The sequence below is a fragment of the Amblyomma maculatum genome, chromosome 4 (assembly GCF_055883805.1).
Source record: "Amblyomma maculatum isolate TAMU_Amacu chromosome 4, ASM5588380v1, whole genome shotgun sequence".
NCBI classification, from domain to species: Eukaryota; Metazoa; Arthropoda; class Arachnida; order Ixodida; family Ixodidae; genus Amblyomma; species Amblyomma maculatum.
Genome location: NC_139347.1, coordinates 168,589,058 through 168,611,496, shown reverse-complemented (window position 1 = coordinate 168,611,496; position 22,439 = coordinate 168,589,058). Strand labels below are relative to the sequence as shown.

General features: G+C 44.3%; 1 protein-coding gene across 1 annotated transcript in view; it reads right to left on the bottom strand.

Moving 5' to 3' along the window:
* Nucleotides 1–297: 297 nt before the first annotated feature.
* PolD1 (DNA polymerase delta 1, catalytic subunit) overlaps nt 298–22,439 on the bottom strand; it is a 60,429-nt gene continuing 38,287 nt past the window's right edge. The window contains exons 12-20 of the mRNA XM_084602766.1: nt 21,912–22,059; nt 18,789–19,022; nt 16,029–16,201; nt 15,428–15,580; nt 13,011–13,246; nt 8,934–9,047; nt 5,746–5,801; nt 2,284–2,381; nt 298–1,320 (exon numbers count right to left, since the gene is read on the bottom strand). Of these exons, the coding sequence (XP_084458892.1) occupies nt 1,224–1,320; nt 2,284–2,381; nt 5,746–5,801; nt 8,934–9,047; nt 13,011–13,246; nt 15,428–15,580; nt 16,029–16,201; nt 18,789–19,022; nt 21,912–22,059 (1,309 nt within the window). The 3' untranslated portion in view covers nt 298–1,223. The remainder of the gene's footprint in view (nt 1,321–2,283; nt 2,382–5,745; nt 5,802–8,933; nt 9,048–13,010; nt 13,247–15,427; nt 15,581–16,028; nt 16,202–18,788; nt 19,023–21,911; nt 22,060–22,439) is intronic.

Here is a 22,439-nt window from a genome sequence, read left to right as displayed (position 1 = left end):
AGCTCCATGAACCAAAATCTTGAAGAAAAAACCGCATGCTCGATACAAAGATACAGAAACAACTGCCATAAAATTTTAAAGGGATTACTACTGCTAAGGTTTTTTTGGTTCATGAGGAATCTCAGAGGCACAAGAAAATGCACGCTGCGGTACAATGAGTGCCACTTGGATGTGCTTTCGAACAGGCCAACTAAAAGTTCCTGCAGCATTGTGGCACAACTTGGAAACTGCTAAAAAGCATTGGAATGTGTTTAAGTGAAAACAGACACTGTTTCAACAGGAGGCTCGTAGCAACAATGAAATTCATTACTTTTAATAAGTAACATGATACAGCACTTGTTTTAGCCTTGAAAGTTTAGATACTTTGGAGACTCAGGTGCCATAGACAACATTAGGCATTTATGCATTTATACATTAGGCATTTATGGCAAATGAATAAGTACACAATCACATAGCAGTTGATTCCTAGCTTTTAGTCTTGTTTACATGTGTTTGAACAGGTTTTCAAGAAACATGTTGTGTCAATGCAAGAAATACAGCACCCCAAATGTACAGCCATCAGCGGCTCAAACAGGTGACCAAGGCATGCTGGTGAACACTGCCAGTTAATGCAAAGACACCTGAGCATGGTTACGTTTTTGTTAGATGAACACATTGCAGTGACTGCTTCCAATTTCTATAACCATACCTATCTTAAACGTTTCCACATATTTGGTTTTGCAGCAGTTTCTATAGTAACTCCTAAATAATCTGTGCTGTCTTTCTGTATCAGTGTGCTGACATTTGCTTTTCCACCAATTATATTCACAGCTTCACTATAAAACAGAATAAAAGGAATGCCACTGTATGCGATGAAGTGCCTATAGTGAAACACACTCGCGTGCAGATTTAGCGCTGTCAGTTTTGTCCCTGAAGCATAAAACACAAAGCAATAAAACGTCCATGATCTCACAATCATGAAAAATGCAGCACTCAAATACGTAAACACATGTAATCACATGCACGCACACACGCACACTCTGGCAGGGTCTATGCACAGGAGAATGGTCTTTGTTAAAGTTCACTTGTGGCAAAAACTTCTTGCAGTGCACAGCAACTGCTTTGCTGCAACATTACACAAGCTGGAGAAGGCAAGGTTATGCCATCCTCGTGGGTGAAGTGTGATGTGAAGGTAGCGATTCTGTACTGCAGTACACTGGCAGAAGCTAGAAGCCTTGCTTTCATCACCAGTCGCAGGGCCCAAAACGTTGAACCACTTTCTCCTGATCGGTAAGATCTTTCTGAACTTTCTTGCGCATGTAGAAGATGGGGCAGTCACGGCTGCAAAGACACATGCACAATTGCACATTTGGTTGAGCACTTATTCAAGTGTAACAGATTCCAGGCACAGTTGAATGAGACGAAGATTCTTGGAAATAGTCAGGATAAAATGGCATATGTTAGTGTGAAGGCGTTTCAAATTAAGAAGTTTGGCAGTAGGTGTACCAGCACCCCTTCTTTTTGCCTAAGCTTCTAGATGCTGCTGTCTACTAACCGATATATAGTATATATTTCTTTTTCGTTGTAATTCTGGGCTCTTTCCTTGCCTCTGTGTTTCTGATGATCGTTTTTGTTCACCCTCTCTTCCACTGCATCCTTCTTTCCCTTTGACACTTCACCTTATAAAAGGTGCCCCCTGGTTTCAATAAAATTTAATTGTGAGTAACACCTATGTCTTGTCTTCTTGTGGTCTGCATGGTTCGGCACTATGTTTTCACCAGTTCAAGTATGCACCAACTAGCCCAAGAAGAGGTGTTAATGTAAACAACCATTGGTCTTTGCACTAAATGCCCTGCCCACGCCTATTTCTTTTTCTTGTCTTCAAATGTAACTATTACCCTGCATAATAAACATGTACCACAAAACTTAAATCGAATGATTAAAAAAGGAATGGTTATTAAGCAAGCAAATAAAGTACAGTTAAAATCACTTATGATATAATCACAGCCAACATAAATTCAGGATGGTAAGAATTCACACAATTTTCTGGCCATGGTGCACTAAGTACAATATACAGAATTTTGCGTCTTTTGAACAGTCTCCCTTGAGCAGCGAGTGCTGCCCGTGCATTGCTGCCGGCGCATTGCTGACCTCACATTAAGTGTGCGACACTGTGTGGCAGTAAATAAATCCTGTCAGCCCTAAACATATCATTTTACAACATTAACACTGAGACACCATCACAAATGAATAAACGACCGAGAATTGCCGGTGCTAGTTGGAGTGCCTCCTCCTCCTCCTCACCTGGTGCACAGCACTTCCTCATGTAGGCTCCCCGAGCAGCGCTGGCACTGGGTCCACAGCTGTGCAAACTTGGACTCCAGGCTCCCCATGTGGTTCACCTGCATGGTGCCGTCGGTGGTACCATTGACCGCCACTATCGTGCTACAACTCACTCCTCGCGAGACTGGTTGCACAGTGCAGGCCTGCACCATGGAAGCTTTGCTTTCTGTTCACTTGAGGTGCCACTGTGCTTTGCAATGTCAGCGCACGTCAAAGAACCCTAGCAGAGCTTTGACATTTGACAGGGGGTCACTACTATGGTGTCCCTCATAGCCAGAGTGAAGCTTCAAGATGCTAACTCTTTCGCCACCATTACCACACCTATTCATATCGATTACCGATGATCGACGCTTTAAATTGCCAATTTCGACATGCCGGAATTGTTTCTCATGCACCTAGCACCACCTAGCGGTTAGTCTAGGCACTTGTAGAACCAGTTTAAATGTTTCCGCTCTGGCGACGTTCTAATTTTTGATGGACCTTTTTGAGAACTAATGTGCATGTGTTGTTGCAAAAGAGGGTGTGGCGGCCGCACTCGTGGTAATGCAACCTTAATATCAAATTTTTGTGACCAAAAGACTTCCAGCAAGTCAAATATTTAATCATACTGTCGGTTTTGTTATCTGACAGTGTTGAGTGGTGATAATTGCCCGAAAATGGTGCCAGCTATTCACTAGTGAGCTTTGACTCTAAGTCCGGGTGGTTTTATTCCATGAACTCATTCCTGAAGGCCCACCGCATGTCCCACGTGTATATCCGGCCTTTACAGCCAATTAGCAGCAATTTTGGTTTGGTGCCTCATGAAAATCAGGAACTGCTTTACCGCATGGCACAAGAAATAAGGTGTAAAACCTATAGTTTTCTTTGTGCAGCTGAAGACGGGTGCTTTTTACACAGTGTTCCATGGGTGACTGACCTTCAAAACGTATATTCTAAATTTTTCTTAATAATGCGTCTTTAGATATCATGGCTTTTCTATCTTATTTTCATTAACTCGTAGCAAAAAATGGCAATTTTTCGCTTTTTTGTGTGCTCCCTAATAAACGTTTTGCTTTGTAACTTATGTTTTTGCAAAGAGCATTCTATTATGTTCAACTCTGTGTGCTGCAACATGAACTGCAATATTATTTGTACTGGCAAAATATATCTTCCGAGACCTATTAAAAACGGCCATTTTCTCACGGCAACGAAAGAGTTAATTTATTTAGATAATACTGCAGGCTCTTACAATAGGTCCAAGCAAGAGGGGCACAAACATGTTCACAGAAAGCAATACATGAAAAAGATGAGGCAGTACAAACCAATGCAGCTCTTAAAGTACTAAGTGCAAATGAAAAACACCAATTATATTAAGGATACAAAGCTTCAAAAATAGAAAATACAGACACACTGAAATGTAACTCCAAGCAGAAATAGCATCAACGAACAGCATCAAAGGAATCAGCACTGGTTAGCAGGTTTGGCGGCAACTTTGTTCTTGTAATTTGTAGTCAATGAGTGGGAAAATGAATATTTAAATTGCCGACCAATTTTTCGGACTCAGTGGGACTTCACAAATAGTCTGAATAATCGAAGTTGGAAAAATTTGCGAATTCAACGAAAAAATCATTTTCTACGAAAAATTGGCTTTTAAAAATTGCAAACTACACTACTTTCCACATTTCGTAAGACTAGAGAGAAAGCATAGTGCAATCTGCTATCTTGATATGCTCTCATGTGCTGTCTGTACGCACCCCCTAGCATAGTCCAATACAGCGAGTCTACAGTGCATCGCTGGGAAGCACGCGACTCCCTCAAGGTGATCTGCACATGCACAGTGGCACTTCACAAAAGTGGGTCGTGATATGCTATAACTATGAATTAGACTATCTCAGCTTGAGACATGCTTTCACTATGTCTGCACTGCATCACCTCATGAGACTACGAAGTGGCCGCAAGTCGTGCAGCAGACTAATGCACACACCGCGTGAGGCAGCAATTGTTCCATGGGCAACGACGGTCGTGAAGATCGTGCGTGAAATGGAACTCATCAGAAGACTTATTGGAAGAAAGGGAGTGAAACGAGCTCTTTCGAAAGCACCCCCTTCTAATTTCACTTTCTCATGAGCGTCGTCATCGTCGAAGCCTTGGCAGACGCTACATCTGTACAGTTTCCAATGCGATTAACAGCTGTTCAGAGGCCATAACAAACAAGTGACTGCACTAGTTAATTTTAACGACTCTGCCTAAATCCAAGATGACGTGTTTCACAGCTACGAAGAACTGGTTGTCTGTTGCAGCGATGCCCCATCAATATCATGCCGAAAAAATGAGCTTTCGACCGAAAAACAGTCTTCACAGTATTGCTGGCATCTATATTAGTAAAAAAATTAACACACACACACACACACACGCACGCACACGCACACACACACACACACACACACACACACACACACACACACACACACACACACCTTCTGGATTTCACAGAGTCCGAAATATTGGTTGTGCAAATGTACCCATTCCGGCACAATGTGTAACAGTTTCAAAATGAAGTCTGAAATATCACGCAAATCTGAATTATTCGAGTCCGAAAAATTGGACGGTTATTGCACTTTAATCCTAGCTCTGAAACATGTTAGTGATGGGCCATGGCGATTCCTTGTTTGGCACATAGCAAGAGACATGAGAAAGGGGTCTAGGCTTATAGACAGCTTACAGCTTTTCAGTCAGCATTTTCATTCTTCTGACCACAATCTACAATTCCATTTCAGCAAACATCTCTGGTGAACTGCTGCCATTTATTTTCACCTTTTATACCACTTGAATTTCACAAATTTAGTGTAACACATAAGGGCTGAAAGTATGCTGTTCAAAGAAAAAAACAGCCAAGGGAAAATTCATGGGCGAACTGCCATATACCCCAAGCACGAAATGGTCCATGGGACAACCACCCTGGCCCCATTTAATCAGTGTAGGCCCCACCCGACCCAACTCATAGATCTGCCCCTGAATTTGAGAGCGAGTCATGTATACATGAATCTGTCAGTCTGCAAACCAGATGCACGCAAAGTAACAAGTGTCAATTATTTCTGCCCACCATTGAGTATGACACAAGTAGTGCAGTATACACTGCTAAGCTGACATGGCGAAGTTCGTCATCGCAGCAAACAAAACGCACAGCTTTTTGTGGCCACCGGCGGTCTAGCAGGACCAGCCATAACTGCAAACATAGCCGGGAGTTGCCATGGCTGATCACCTTGAAATGCTTACACGTGACACATACTGAGTGCCGCACATCTTTTTGGAAACAGGATGTTCGCGTAGTGCATGCCTAAGCACACAACTTAAGCTTGCCACATTTTTCCGTCATGTCCAAGCACATGCAGTGGCAAGACGAAGCCGAAAAAATACGCTGATAGACAGGCATGAGCTACTTGCCTCAACCAAATAGATTTCAGCCTCCTTTGCTTTGCAGTGCTTGCACACAGCAGTCTCTGCATGATTACAGAAAACAAGCAACATGAATGCACTGCAAAAAAAATGCACACAAAGATAGCAAGCTGTTCTATTAGCACATCGACTTGAATTGTTAGACACTTAATTTATTCAGATGTCACCGAATTGCATGTGAAACCATAAAGCAGTACTTATCACATGAATCAGCTTCTTAAGACTGCTTGATTATCAAGACTTTTTTCCCATTCCCTTCAGACTGAAATGTTGGCGATTGTGCACCAAAGCAAGAAGAGAGTTGGTGCATTCAGGCATTTTTTCCTCTTCCTACGCCAGTCATCACACAAACAATGGTACCCGAGCTCCCCATAAACTGCATCAATACATGGATATTGATGAGGCAGCGTAGAACAAACTTCCTGGGCTACCTATATTTTTGGTTATAACCTCGTTATAACGAAATAATTTTTCATTCAGAAGCTTGGTATAAACATGAATTTTCGCCTTTTGTTCCATGTTGGAGAGCAAAAGTGAACAAGTAGGAATGCTGCCACCCCTCCCCCTCCCCCCAAACAGATTTAAAAAAAAAAAATTGTGCAATCTTGATCACGTCAGTGTCATTTGCGCTATTTGCGCCTCTCATTCCCAGTCACTGTCATCATCACTACATGTACCATATGCAGGAATCAGCTGATCAATGATTTCTCAGCCGGCCAGTTCGGATGCCATGGTGGCACAACCAAGTCGTGATCAGCAGTGACGGAGCCTTCAAACATAACATTCGGAAGCTCCAGTTGATGCGATGGCAAGATTGGCTTTGACTGTTCTCCACGGTACCTTTCAAGTGGATTCTGCCTTGAGTTCAAGATTGCCGACTCAACGACTTTTTATGTTCCCCTTCTTGATTGTCCTTAGTCCTTGATCTTTGCCTCAAAAAAAACTTTCCATTTCTAAGTTGTCATCTTGTGCAATGAGGCCAGAGTGCAGCATGTGCACATGGGTCGACTGAAGTGGCAACAGTGGAGTGCAGCATGACGAAGTGATGGTTCAATCGCGTGCTGGTCACATGTCTGCCAGCCGTTAATGCTAGTTTTTGCAGCTGCACCTAGATGATGCAGCCTGCAAGTGCGCGGGTGTTTTAAACACCTTTTCGGTGGGGGATTCAAACAAAAAGAACATTGCGTCTTTTGGATTTTTTTTCAGCTTCTTTGTGCATCTTTAGTCATGTGAATGCAAATCGTTACATGATAGCCGATCGAGTGGCAAATTTTGAATTCTTTTTCTGTTGTTATACAGCTAGAACTCCCAGTAAACAAACCATGGACCAACAAAACTTTGTTTTTCGGATAATTCACTATATCCATGTTCCTTATAACCAAGTTCGAGTATACATATAGTATAGTGCATACATAGTAGAGTAAATACACAGAGGTGGCCTTTGTGGGCACTCAAGTCAAACTTAAAAGCTCTGCTAAGGCCCTATAATTTACAATTTTCAAAAAGTGGTCCTGGTGACGGCTTGCAACCAATTAGAGCTACACCCCATCGCACGCTCGCAGCTGCCCCTTTTCTGTGAGTGCCTTCGAACTGGGTGTTTGCAAGTGACGGGGATGGGATGGGACATGGTGGGACACAGTCGCAACACGTTTTCGTAATTGTTCTTTTTTCTTGTGTGCTGACGTGCACTGAGTTGAGGGCTCCGGAGGACAGAAACATCATTTTTGATCCCCAATATCTTCAGTGTTGGTAAAGCTGGCCTAAAAATGTTTGCTCTGCAAAGAGGGCTGATGGATACTGATTGTTTGTGCACATTTTATAATTTTAGTAAATAGCTTTTCACGGCCCCTTTAACAGCAGCAAGCCATGGAATAACACTGATCAACTTTAAAGCCATAAGCAAACTTCTTGGCAACACACGAACACGTGCAACACCAATGAGACAGCAGCACGAGCACTGGGTGAGCTCTCTATAGGAGCAAGCTGCTCCTATAGAGAGAAAAAGTTACGGCATAACCCATGATGCAATACAGTTGCAAATACAGAGTGGATTTTGACTCTGTATGCTGGGAGTTTCCAGTGCGGGAAATAAATAAAATGTTGCGCTTCTGGCATATCTGGAGCACCAGCAGTGACTTACGTCAGAAGCAAGAGCATAGAATCTGCTGCAGAATAGCATCACCTTAAAGGGACACTAAAAAGAAAAATGAAGTGGGCTTGCATCGATAGAATGCCAGTTCCTGGTTACAAAAAAGCTGCTCTTACTTAAAACAGAGCCGTTGTAAGGTAGTAAAGAGGAAGAACAGGAATACAGGTATCGCCGCCACAGCCGAAGTGGCCGGGACTCACAACTACAAATCATGTGACGCGCAAGGGATCTCAGAGGTTGACAAATGCGAATTACGTTGCCGATTTAAATGCAGTAGTAGGTTTTGTCTCGAATATGATAACATGCTCTTATCACACGTTAACACCGGCGAAAAGACAACGTAAATTTTGCAAGGCAAATATAAATATATACGAGGCAGCGCCACGAGCGTCCACTTCAGTTTTGGTTATGTTCCGGCTCAAGCACTTCGTGCGTGCTCGGATAGTTTCGTTTTGGACCAGCGGCACTTGAAATATGAGCTCAAAGCAGCAGATGCGCCTACCCTAAGTGCGTATTGAATGAAGATCATGACTCTGCACGCACCTGCGAAGTATTCTCCGCTCCCCGCGCGCCAGCAATCACGGAGTCTCCTCTTGCGTCATAGTGTGCGTCATCCTACCCTACTACGTTGTAGGAGAAAACAGTTTGCATTCGAGCAGTGGGAACAAAAAACCTCAACTTCTTATCACAATATCTCAGCAATAATTCGACTTTTTGCTGCCGGATATGTGGCGACAGTTTCACCAAATGCCGTTTATTAGATTTTGATAGCATATTTGGGTGTCTTTAGTGTTCCTCTAAGGCTGAGGCAAACTGTCACAGACATGTGTACTGAGTTGCTCTTCTTGATCTTTGGTGCATACCTGAAACAGCACAAAGGATGCGACAGCCAGTGATCATGGTGTCTGCCTCCTAAGCCGCGCTGCCTTTTCTAGAGATTGCATGAGGCCCCACTTTCACACGACACTGCCCGTTCTACCATTGGCTGCTGTGTGCATTATAAACCAAAGACACATCCGACACTCACCCTGGTCGTCGAGCACAGCCCGGCAGCCAATGCAGGTGCTCTTCTTTTTGGTGAAAGCAGACAGTGCACCCACCTTGGAGTGCACCACAATCTTGGTGCGTGTGTGGTCCCCGTCTGCCGCCGTGGGGAACACAATCAACAAGGGTCACCACATAGCCATAACAGCACATACAAAAGAGGGGCTACACTGGCGGGCTACCATAGAACACATGGTTGTTTATGTACCTCACCAGAAAAAAAGAAAAATTAATGAAAATTTAGGGGTTGCACTCCCTATGTAGGGTAGTATGCTAATAAAACAGAATTTTGAAGGACAAACATATAGGTGCATTCATTTTGCAAATAAGCTCTGCAAGGGTATTTGAGCCAGGGGAAGAAGAGAGCACAGCAGCTCTGCCATGGCTTGCACATCCTCCTCAGGGAACTCTGGTAGCTGCTCGTGGTGAGGAGCAAGAAGCATGTTCTGCACAATGGAAACACCATACTGGAGTTGCAACATGCTGACCCAAATCGCAAGCTGTAGAGTTCATACTCGGGAGGGAATGAACCGCCAGGCTCACAATTCTATTCCCACAAGGACAACTCACTCCTCGTCCCCTTCCCTCCTCTCCTAGCACAGCACAGTGGGTGCATAACGGCGGCAGTTGAGAAAAATTCCTACAAAAAAGCATCACTAATCTCCTTCCTCCTATCGTCAAATACTATCCGCAATAGTGTCCTATCCAGAATGCTTCGCTTCAGAAGAAATACAAAAAGAAGCCTAAACACACACACAAAAAAAGTGGATATACAAGTAACCCAAAACAAAACAATCTTTAAGTTGTCATTTAAATAACAGCATCATTATGCAACCACGCTTGGTAAATATTAGGTAAGCATCAGCTTGTATGTTTTAAGTCATAAAGCTCCATTGTAGCAACTGCATCAAGCTTCTGAGGAAGAAAAACTGACATCGAAAGGTTAAACTGAACTGTCAAAACAAATGGAGTCAGAGCACACAGTCAACAGCCACCCTTTGAGACACCGTTTCAGATTAGTGTTTATCTGCCCAACCCTTCCGCATAATCATGCACAGCATGTGGAGAGCCAGCAATCGAATGTAGGCTCGCAAACAATAAGGACAGAAGCTATTCTTAAGGTGTCAATTTTGTCATGTTCGTGCCAAATTTGGAGGCATCTCCAGAGGACCCACTGCAGGTGAGTTAATGATACAAATCTCTTGGGGCTGCTAATGATACTTTAGTATCATCCATTTGTATCATACCAAACAAAAAAAGCCTACGTGCAGAAGAAAATTTATTCACAGAATTATTTTAACAATTCGCAGGATTTATTAGCACCATATGCTACTGCTTACTGCTCATGGTTAACACTGCACGACTATAATCGGCAGCAGCTTTCCTTGGCAATGAAAAGAAACACCACTGGGACAAAGCATCCCCAAATGACTCATTGCACCAACATTTCGGTTACTGGATATACTGCTCTCCTTAAAGTAACTTCATTTAGAGTCACTGTAAACATTTCGAAGTACTGCATTCGTTTTCCCCGCGCCGCCGGCTCACTTACTGACTGATGCGCGTCACGTGACTTGCGCGGGAGTTTGCACAAACTACCCTCATATTAAGTTAAATATCCAGCCAGCCGGCATCAGATACATCTATATTCAGTTCTGCGAAATCACACACACCCTGCTCGTGCATCCATGTGTATGGGCGCCTGTTCGTGTGCGGATCGATGATCGCCCGCAGCTCTTCCTTTTTTATTTTTATGTTAATCTAAATGTACATAAAACTCTATGCACAGATTATTAGTTATTTATTTCTAGTTGAATGTGAAAGAAACCCAGGTGTTGGAAATTTCCGGAGCTCTCCACTACGGTGTCTCATTGTATGAGCCGCTTCGGAATGTTAAACCTCATAATCTAAACCAACCAACCATAGTTGTGTGTTCGAAGCTGGAAACTTTTGGCAAATGTGTGTCAACCAGAGATGCCATCAATGTTCGATTTCATTATAATTTTTGATGGCAGTTAATGAGCGACGTTCTAGCAAATTGGCGGCACGAGGTGTACGGCGATGAAACGACATAAAGAGACACCATTACACAATGAAAAGTACAATATTCACAACTGTGCGGTGATACAGTAAGGCATGTGGTTTTATTATTATTTTTTTTTTTTTCAGGGTGAAAATCAGCGTGACCAGCACATTAGTTTTTCTTCATTTAATGATGGTGCCTCAAAAGAATTAAGTTCACGCAAAACAATATGCTTCAACAAAGCCTGCTTGGCATTCTTGGCGCAGCAACGGCGATGCTACTAAATTGTATGTTAGTTTGTTTACGCTGTCTCGGCGAACCTGCTGCTGAACTTAGTGTTGCTTATACAAAGCGATTCATCGTGTCAGAGCGTAATAAACTCTGCACCTCACCCTCCGTGTCTTTACCGCGTCTGGCACAGTGACGCAGCGGACGAAATTCTCAATGATTTAGCAATATACGCACACGTTCCTGTGACCTTCGCAGACATGCTATTTCACACTTTGCCACTTTATAATGTTGTAACACCACTGCACTGCATGTAGAACACGAGTTGACCCAGATGGCCAGCGATTTACAAGAGCAGGGGCCCTGAAGTGTTCGCCGGTTCACCCACACACTTCACCTTTTTCCATCGATTGCGGACTAAAGTAATAAAGTCAGTGACAACATAATCGCTGGTGGTACTGCTCTGAATAAACATACCAAAATCTTTCAGTTTTGCTAGCTTCAAAACATGTTAGATGTCTACGAATGCGGTCACTCGCCGTTCAGGCAGCGGCTGGGTCCGGCGGTCGGGAAGGAAGATGGCGCCTGCGGGCACCTTTGCGGTACTCTGAAAATTTTGTAGTGACTCTAACTTCATTCCAATGGTAGTGCCATCTACTGAAGCTCACTGTAATTACACAAACCAACAAATTTGTTGCAATCGAGACAATGATCGTAACCTGCTCATAGTGCTTTTTTTTTTTTTATTATTAAGTTACAAGTTATAAAAGAAAATTGTGCAACTTAAATTTAAATACGCTAGTGCAATCTTTGATCAGCACCTGTCTAACCTTATTTCAGCTCTTGAATAGGTTGAACATCGTTTTACTCGCTTCATTCTTTCAGACTACTCATGATACTTTAGCATGTCTGCCTAGAAGTTTCAACTACCACTTCCTTCTCTCGCTTCCCGTCACTGAAACTCGTCTCTGCCTTTGTCATAGTTTTTTTTTTTTTTTCATTTTTCACCCCCTTTTTTCGCCCGAACTACACTCCTGAAGGCTTTTTTTGCGTACACAGCTCACGACTGGAACAACCTTCTAGCAGCCTAGTGCTTGTTCAAGGATTCATATACTAGAGGAAAATATGTTATCTGCTCGATTACCATGCAACAGCCACTGTTAACACCATTCATGTACCCATCCTTCATAGATAACATCGTTCACGTAATGTCCTGTCCTCGAGGTCCAAATAAATCGGAAATAAATCAACTGTTCTTTTCCCCATGACTTTCAATGTTTAGAGTTGACAGTTAAATCAAAAATTTACCTCAAATAATGGACACTGACAGCATAGCACAAGTTTGAGAAAAATAAAACTGCTAATCTGAGCTCTCTTGCACGTCATGTCTCAGAGCAAAAGGCATGCATCGTAAGCACAGCAGCAGGTTGTTCGCCAGACCACGAGGAAACTGTCCACATTCACAATGGTCCAACGCTGCAAAATATATTGCAAATGGACATACTACTTGGTTATGAATGAGAGGGACGCTGGAGCAAAGCAAATCATAGCATAGAACCACCATTTGTACAGTTTCTCTCTGGAAGTCTTTATCAGGTTAATGACCTCTGAAGATGCATCCTAGCATAAGAACAAAGTAAATGTGCAGTAAGCGTCTATTACAGATACCTAAACTGTGTCACGAGGGGAGGCCGAAAGAGGTGTCAAAGTACAGGGGCTCCAAATAAATCTTGACAATCTGGGGGTTCCTTAAAGAGCAAGACATAGCCGTTGCAGCCGTAGGTAGGGATAGAAGGTGGTAGCACTCACGGAGCAGCACGGACTCGGCCTTGGCCTCACCCAAGATGGGCTCAAATATGCGCAGCAGTGGCTTGCTTAGCTGGTTTTCCAGGTAGTACTGGGTGTCAATGGGCACACTGTGCTCCAGCACGTACATGGGGTCCTCGGACTTGAGGTAGGCGGCCGTGCCCTTGGACGCGGCCACAATCACGTACGGCACTCGGTCTCCCAAGTTGGGGGCACTGCCGGCGTCACGCTTGCGCATCCTGCAGTGGTCACACCATGCGATATTACTATTACGCATTGAAGGCCCTGTCAACAACAAAGGACACAAAATTTGAACTAGTTCAGAATGGCAAGGACTTGGGCTAATGCGCATTCGATTGTTTGCAGTCACTGACCGCTTTGGTCCGAATAATCAAAAGTCCGTAAAATCCGCGAAACTCAAAATAACATTTCTGCGAAAAATCAACTTTACCACTCCCCACGCTTCATTTATATGCTGATAACAGGAAGTTATAGCATAGTGCGATCTGCTACTGAGATCAGGTCGAGCATTTGCTTATTGTCACTTCGTCAAATGGCTACGATGAACATAAAGCCAAGCTAGTTCATCCGAATGACTGTTTCGCCTAGCTTTCACGGCCACGCAAAACTGGTTGCTTGTGAAAATGACGCCTGCTCGCGTCTAAGTGATGCAAAAAAAAAAAAAAAAAAAAAAAAGAATCTACAGCACTGCTTGTGCCAAATTTGGTCCGAAAAATAGAACTTTTGGACACCATAGGGTCCGAAACATCGGTCGTGAACTATGGGCCGTGTGATGGTTACTGAATAAAGTCCGAAATATTGAGCAGGTCTGAATTATTGGAGTCCGAAAAATCGGTAGGCTACTGTAAATGTTTAGTGAGATTTGGAAAATGGGACAGGAACGAAAACAAGTGGCATGCACACAGTGTGCTTAAAATATGCGGCACAAATTTTAAAGCGCAACCCTTAGGTGACTGTTCTGGTCTCAGCAACATCACTGTCAGGATAAACAGTGGGCAACTGGGCAACCCTATCACACTTAGCACTGGCCAACCTGGGTACAAGGTTCTTCTCTGCCTCAGGCAACCTTCCATGGTCATATGGAACACTGGCATCTTGGACAGTTATGTCTACACTTCCTTTGTCATGCATTAACTGCATACAGACCCACACCAATGTTAGTAATGATGGACATGAATCTATAATGACGCACTGTAATGCTGCTTTGCGCAGTGGGTAAATAAATAGACAAATGAGAACTCTGTACCATTCATGTACGAAAAAATTCCATTTGTCCCACTGCTAACTCCTAAGATTGCTGCGATGACCTTGTGAAACACTTGTATATATCTCCTCTTTCAGAACCAGCCATTAGTGCAGCAAGTAGAACATAACTCCCTCCATTTTCTCCAATCAAAAGGCTTCCTTTATCGCAATCAAGGATTGGGGAAAAGTGTACAACTTCAAGAACGAGTATGTGCGTAAAATCAAGGGTGCTCTGTAACTGTCTGAAATTATTTGCCTCACTATAGCGTAAAATCAAAGCACGTAAAGATGTGCACTATATATATATATATATATATATCCAACACAAACCTCCTGACAGCGAAATATAAAATACCAAAATATACACCCTTGAATAAAGGGGCCCATTGTAAAACCTCAATAAATCAAAACTAGTCAACTTGAAATCTCGGTATATTTGTAGATTGTAAATTTTGCTGCAACATTTGATCCGACAGTCTGCACCCATTCAATTCACTCATGACATGGAGTGTTATGGCAGAATGCCTGAACACAGTATCATATCGCGAGTGAGCCCGCACTGGAATTCCAAGATAGCTCTGGACAAAGCAACCTCCTGCAGTTAACCACTGCCTGACCGTCATCCTCTTCAGTGGCACAGGGCATGCTCACAGAGATGGCGCCAGAACTGGCATAGTGTGGAGTTTCTATTTCGTGCACACCACTCTGAACTCGCCAATGCATTATGCACTGGCACTAGCCCTGGACTGCCAGGACAGACTGCATGCACCCTCTTATTGCCCCCTTTCATCTAACTACCTCCACACCACTAGTTTCGCGTATCCAACCTTGGCCCTCTAGATACAGATGTGTGATAAAGTTCTGCGGACGCTGAAACTGGCTGGACTGAAATTAGCATGACTGACGACGACACAGGGAGCGCATGGGCTGTAGAAAGAGCTGTTTGCTATTTGTTAAGTAGTCTGCTGAAAGTGCTGCACGCAATTTAACGATGTTCTATGCTTGCTTTGCTCCAATATCTGGATAATTTGAGAGCCAGGTAAGGTTCTAGTGCATGCACAGTCCACTGACATAGACAACGTCCCTCACTACAGAATTAGTTGAAGGAAAGAAACCCAAACCAAAGCAAAAGGGGTGAGTGGCTGTGGACCCACCGGTGCGCCAATTCCACGTGTGCTTGCTTGGCAGCGTACTCCCCGTCATTCTTGGTGAGCTCCTTGGTGATGACCAGCTGCGAGATGTCCACCCTGTTGCACAGCAGATCTGCTATGGTCTGCTTCGCAAACTCCACTGCCCCGTCAGGGTCCCTGCACACAGGAGGCAAGGCGTCAACACACACCTGGGAACCTTCACTGCGCCACCAGAGCTGGGAAGTGACAGCTGGTAAAGCTAGTTTTCTGTTAGCATGTTCGCTGTGTCCATGGCCAACACTCGTTTACTCACCGACATCCTATTATGCTCGAGTAATGTGTTTCAGTTTTTTTTTTCCCACCTAGGACAGTAGCAACTGGAATGATGCTTCACAGACAGATACACAGTCACTAAAACATTGTATAAATATGTGCCTGCTTGTTCCTAACTAGTTCAGTGTTGTTTGTATGTACTCTAATCCTCTTCTGCTTAGATTTAAGGCTCCACAGTATGAAATAAATAAATAAATAAATAAAGTTACATTTCCAGCAACTTAATAAAATGCAAAATATATTGTCAGTGACGGGGTGACACTGTTGGGGATGGTGAAATGTTCTTCCCCACCGGTTGATGAGGATCCGCTCGAGGCAGGTGTTGATGAGGTTTGCCACCAGGGGGCAGTTGTCTCGGCGCACAGTTTCAATGCCCTTGCAGTCCATCTTGTCGTACGTCTCAGGCCGCGTGTACAGGAGGCCCGCATAGCGCTTCTTGTTGATCAGCAAATATGGGTAGTACACCTAGGACAAGCAGAAAACAAAGGGGACAATGACATGCATTGATCTACAACAAAAGCAAAGCCTTACCAGTGTTCTATTGCAGGGGTACAAGCAATGGCTTCACCCAGCAAAGACAGCAAAAAATCTGAGACTGCTACTTAAACATTGTTTTTCTAATATTTTTATCAATTAGTGCCTCAAAGGCATTCTGTATATACAAATGAGTTACCGTATCTACATGTAAATAATGTGACCATGAATATAGTATCAAGATCGGGGGTGGAGACTTCATGAAACTAAAATAATGCACACCGTAAAATACCGACCAAGCACTAATATAAAATTTATAGATAATCGTTCAAGATTGACCAAGCATGAAAAGCTGAAATGGGCACATGGCGGACTGGCCCCTTTATTGGCCCAACGACCGATCAATAAATTCAGGATGGCAGCCATTGGAGCAGGGGTTTTGTAAAGCGTAAACACAGAAAGTCCCAGGTAAAGAATTCGAGCAGGTTATTAGAAGACAAGGAAAGCCAGGTAATTAAAGCAAGGCTAATCTTTGTGAATGTTGAACGACTCTCATGAGTTGGATGGAGACACTGAACCGATTCTTCCAGCGCTTGATGCACTGTGACAAGGCCATGAACTATCCCAAGTTCCGTTTCAGCAATCTTTAGTGCTTGCTCTTCCAAAAGCCAGTTGCTGATGGCACGGCCAACTTTCCACTCGGTTTCTAAAAACTCGCACAAACCCATGGGCACTTGCTTGGTGTTTTAGGGAAATTTAAAATCTCAAGAACAAAGGGGTGGATGCTTGGTATTTTACGGTATATAAAAATTATGATGAGTTATCGCCCTATTCAATGCAACGACTATAACTGGAGACTAAGAAAAATAGGCTAAGGAGAGGTTTAACATGGCTAACCCTGAGTAGACAAAGCCAAAGTGCGCAATTCTTCCATGGACGTCTGCAAACATCAAGGACATCGTTCAGTGACGTCGCTCAGAACTGGCGCTTCAGGCGATAATGGTGGATATGTACAGTCATTGCCAACGCTGTATAGTGGGACTTGCCAGACGTGTGACGAAGAAGCAAAGTAACAGAAGAAGAAGCGAAGTAACAGAAGAAGAAGAAGTGAACACCACCTTTAAAGGTAAGACGCGATAGCGTAGGCTACTACTTTGCATACAAAGCCCCGCTTTAACCAAGCCGTGTGAACATGCCTGTGCAGCCTAGGGTTAATGTGAATTCAAATGTCATGGCAAGCTGGTTCTGATTTCACCCTCCGATGTGAAAAGAGAGGCCTGAGTTGGCAGCTGTTGCCGAACGTAAAGTCAGGCAACCATCCGGCCAGTCAGTGCGCACCCATGTTTGCTGCCAGCTACCGCCCGCCAGCGCCATGCTCGTGCATATGAAACCCACGTTGACCAAGCTACGGAAAGGCACAGTAAAGCTTTCGCTTCAAAAAAGACACAGCAATGAAAAATTAAAGGCAACATTTCAGGAGTATGCCCGTCATCATTAAACACATGCAGTAGCGGCTGCCATCACATTGTGCACCAGTGCACCATGCCACTACTGCTTTGCGATTTGCAATTGCCCAATAGTGTGCGGCCTTTCACTCTCCTTTTCCCATCCCACTCATAATAATTGGTTTACAGGAAGGGAAAGGTGCAGTATCTGTCACACTTGCTCTGTGGACACCTGAACCGCGCCGTAAGGGAAGGGATGAAGATGGGAGTGAAGGTGGAAAGAGAGAGAAAGGGGAGCCACAGTGGAGGGCTACGGAGTAATTTCGACCACCTGGGGATCTTTAACGTGCGCTGACATCGCACAGCACACGGACGCCTCTTCGTTTCGCCTCCATCGAAACGTAGCCGCCGTGGTCGGGTTCGAGCCCGGGAACTCCGGACAGTAGTCGGGCGTCTTACCACTGCACCACCCCGGCGGGGCCCATCCCACTCAAATCTTTCAATCTCATCTCACTTCAAATGGTTTCCTCCACCTTCTTTCCATATTTGGAAACACCCTCTAGCCCTTGCATGCCATGTAGCACCAAGCCCGTCTAAAAGCCGGCTTCTCCTATCTACTCGAGAGTCAGGTGGTGAATCTAGCAGTAGGTATCTTGAGAAGCAATGAGAAAAAAAAAATTGAGCTAGATTCATGCCGTGGTTCCGATTACAATGCGAGATGAATTCTAAAACTGGCCTATGAAAAAATAAATAAGAACTTGCATTATATTCATGTAAATAAGTACTATACATTCCCTGCAGACAACTTTCCTTGTTGAGGATCATTCTTCAAAGCACCAAACAAATCCCAGCAGTGTGGCTGGATGTCGTGCAATGATGCACAACGCAATGATGCGCCATGGGGTGCTGCACTGGCTTTTGTAATGGCCGTCAACAAATTTACGTTGTGCAAGGCCCGTCATTATCGTGCACATGCTTTTGCCCATATCTGGCGATCATGCACGTCAAGCCAGAGAGTCCTGCTTTGGTACACCGCAATTTTCGATCATAAATTCTGGGGAACAGAAACATCCCGCCATTCTCCATCCACTGCGCCCAGCTGAACACGTTGATTGTGCCAGCACCTGTCTCACCTTTTCGAACTCCAAGTTGATTGGGCGGACAAACTTGGCTGTGACATAGTCTGCAGCTTCGCGTCCTAACTCCATAGCTTTCTCCAGGGAGTCAGTGCCAAACTGGATCATGACGGAGTCTGTATCCCCATAGATGACCTTGGCATTGTGCTCATAGCCGTTGGCCAGCGTGTATCGGGCCTCCACCTCCTGCTTGGTCTTCTCAATCATGGTGCGTCCAAATGCGGTGACACTCTGCAACCCACCACAAGAGTGAGCACAGCACAAGGAAGGCGACCGGGCAGTCCGACTGAAACAGCGCGACTATCATTTCCCTGCCTGATTCATTGTATCTCGGTGCTGCCACAAATTATGCTGAGCTTCATGCACATGTGATGCACTTCTTTTTGCTAAGTGTCACCATTTTCTTTCAATTCATAACTGCACATCACCTACAACAGCATTGTAGAAATTTTCAGTTTCATAACATCAATTAACAAAATCACTTTCTTTTGCTTTGTCAGAATTTGTCACATTCATTAGACTGGGGGTTCTCAATCTGGGCTCTGCAGAACCGTTGAGTTCCTAGAAGTGCTGTTTGGTGTCTCTGAGTTCCTAAATCCACGAATGCCTCGACCCCTGCCTTTCTTTCTCTGTCTCTCGATCGGATGCATGGTAATTGCTCACTAAAGCATTCAGTTATTAACTGTATTTGGGCATTTCTTGATAGGATATACATCTGCACAATCCAATTTTCCTGCACGTTATACACAAAGGGACAGATTACGAGACGTGGGATTCTTCAGCCCCTTCCAAGAGCAGTTCAATTTCCCTCAGGCTTTTTACGAAAAGACCGAGAATCCCTGTGTTATGTAATTCCTAACAGTCCTGTTTAAAGCAGACTGTTTGCATCACACATGGTAGAAAACAATCAAACATTTATAAAGCTTAAGTAACGCAATGCTATTCTATTTTTTGTCTATGAAGTGAATTGGTTTTATACGTATTCAGTTCGAGCCTCCCTCGTTGCAATTTTGAGATAAAAAATTTATATAAAATTAAATTCATACATTTCACTTTCAAAGAGACCCTCAAGGCCGTCTTGAAATGCTCCTACATCCTTCCTGCCCTTCCCTGAGTTCAGCTGCTAATCATATAACCCCCATTCACATTATTGCATACTGCACACTAGCACTGATAGTAAATTCCTAACAGAAATGGATGACAAGTTTGCACTCAAATTTCCCACAAAGGCGCCACTCCTAAAACTGAGGCCAAGATGTGTCAATACCTGCCGACACATACAGTGAGCAGTACATAATTGCATTTAGCAATTGCTGCTGTTACGAGGGAAAGGCAATCACGCAAGAAGGAACTGCAATGGTGCAAGACATTTCGCAGTGGTTGTTAAACTGCAAAACCAGACACTGCAGTTGCTTCTCACATCTGATCACTCAATTTATTCTTGCCAACGCAGGCAGGGAGCACAGCCAAATGCAGTACAATGTGCAAAATCCAACCGAGAAATGTGCTTTGCAGAAAACCTGCACATAATAATGCAGACTGCTAGGCAGTAAGGTCATTTACGCCTTCCCTCATTCGCAATGCAGCACTTCGCCTATACATCTGCACTCTAAAAGCCCGCATACACTGTGAGGTGTCCTTACCCGATTTTGTCATGTCAGGTTTCCGCCTTACATTACATGTGGATCTGAACAAATTTCAACCTAAATTCACAGTTACGATTTGGTTATTAATCAGTGCTATCAGCATCTGGCTTCCAGCGAGAGGAGGCACCATAGCAGTGGCACTGGTTGACTGTTCTGATGGTTTCGGTTTCACCATGCTGAACTCGTGGCCGCGGTGCTAATGACACACACAAGCAGATGCAAGTCAAGTGCACATTGCGCGATGATGCGACTGTCAGGATCCCGAAATCAGCACTCGTCATTTTGCATAGGGTCTCTCATGTGCTTCTCCAGCCATGCTGGCCATGCCCTATAGATGGATTGGGGACGATTTACCAATATTTCTAAGGAATGCGTAGGTCGCACTTTCAAGGTGCGCAGGGTAGTGAACACATTTGGAGGTACTAAAGAAGGGTTACTCTGGAAAGACGTCTATAAAAAGAGACTCTTGGGAGATGATACAGCAGACGACGATTGCAACAGCCCCGAATGTGAGAATACTTCTTGGTGCATGCACGCGGTGCTAGATGCGAACAGGGGAGAGTGCTGCGCATGCTAGCCGGCAGCTCGTATGCTGAGTCTCCAGCCTGAGCTGGAAGAGGCCTACCGGGTTATTACAACCGGACGACCATGTGGCTTCAACAATTGCCAAGAGAAAAGTGAGCTGCTCTTCTCCTCACAGGGCTTGAAATTCTCTGATCAAGCATGTCAGTGTGAGGAGAGTAATCCAGCACCAGTATACGAAGGTGTGTGGCACTATTCGACACCTGGCATGGGGTGGTGTTGGAGATGCAAACGTAGAGCAGCACGTGCATCTCACGGAGCGACCATGAAACGTGGTGCAAATAAATGCTTTTGGTGAGCTTTCCTCAGTCGCATTATATGCAGATGACAACTTTTATTTTTTTCATTTTTGCTATCCCAAAATTACGCCTCGTGTTTAGTATATGCAAGTTTTTATGGTACTTGCCAAGCATGCCGCGATTGATGCACCAAGTGGCAACAACCAATGTTGTCCACAAAGCTTAGGAAGCTCAGCAGTTCTGCAAATTGAGTCTCCCTTTTAACTGCTCCACTTGCTTAAGGCAAAGCCAGCTACCAAAATGAGTTCAAGCCCGGACATCATCGATCATGAGAGCCGAGACAAGCACGTCAGCACACGCAGTGCAAATGATTAACTGTTCAGACTTCCTGTGAGCTTAAAAAAAGAAGTAGCATCACCCTGCTGATGAAAACAAATTTTTCTCCTGTTCCTCTTGCGAGTGACATTAGCCCATATTTGAGTCAGAGCTGTCCTTTCACCCTGTCCATGCTACCGCTGTACCATCCCTAGCATCCTTCCAAGATGCGCAACTTGGCCACAAGTTATGCTGCCCAAAGAGACAACAGACACGCAGGAAGTGAATGTTTCCAAATGCATCCAACACCTCCCTACCAGGGTAATGCATGAGCTCACCTTGGAGATGGCCAGGCAGGGCAGCTTGCCCACTTGGGCTCCAGTGAACCCGTACACTGAGTTGGCACTGATCTTCAGGGCCAGCTGACGGCCATCCAACACCTTTTTGCGGAACGGATCCGTCTCGTTCTTCAAGTCCGTCTTGGCCCTGCAACAACCGCAGCACAATTATTCTCCAATGTTCACTGAACTTGTGAAAACCAACTGACAAACTTTTGCCTGCATGAAGTGTCTGCCAAAGAAAGCAAACCTACGAGGGTGGCCATACTCAGATCTGAACAAGGCCCCTCCCAGTTGCCATGAGTATTGCACACCAACCATTTCTGCGATTGAACTACAGCCTCTCTGGTGTATGCTCATGCTCAGAGCAAATGGACCCACCATCATCAGCATTCCCTCGTGGCAGTTGCCGCAGCACAGTAAAATGTTCAAATTATTGCACAACCCCCAAAAGTTGACAAGCACCGCAAGCATCACAATCAATTTATGTATTTGGTGAAAGACGGAAAATAGTTGCCCGCTTTTTCT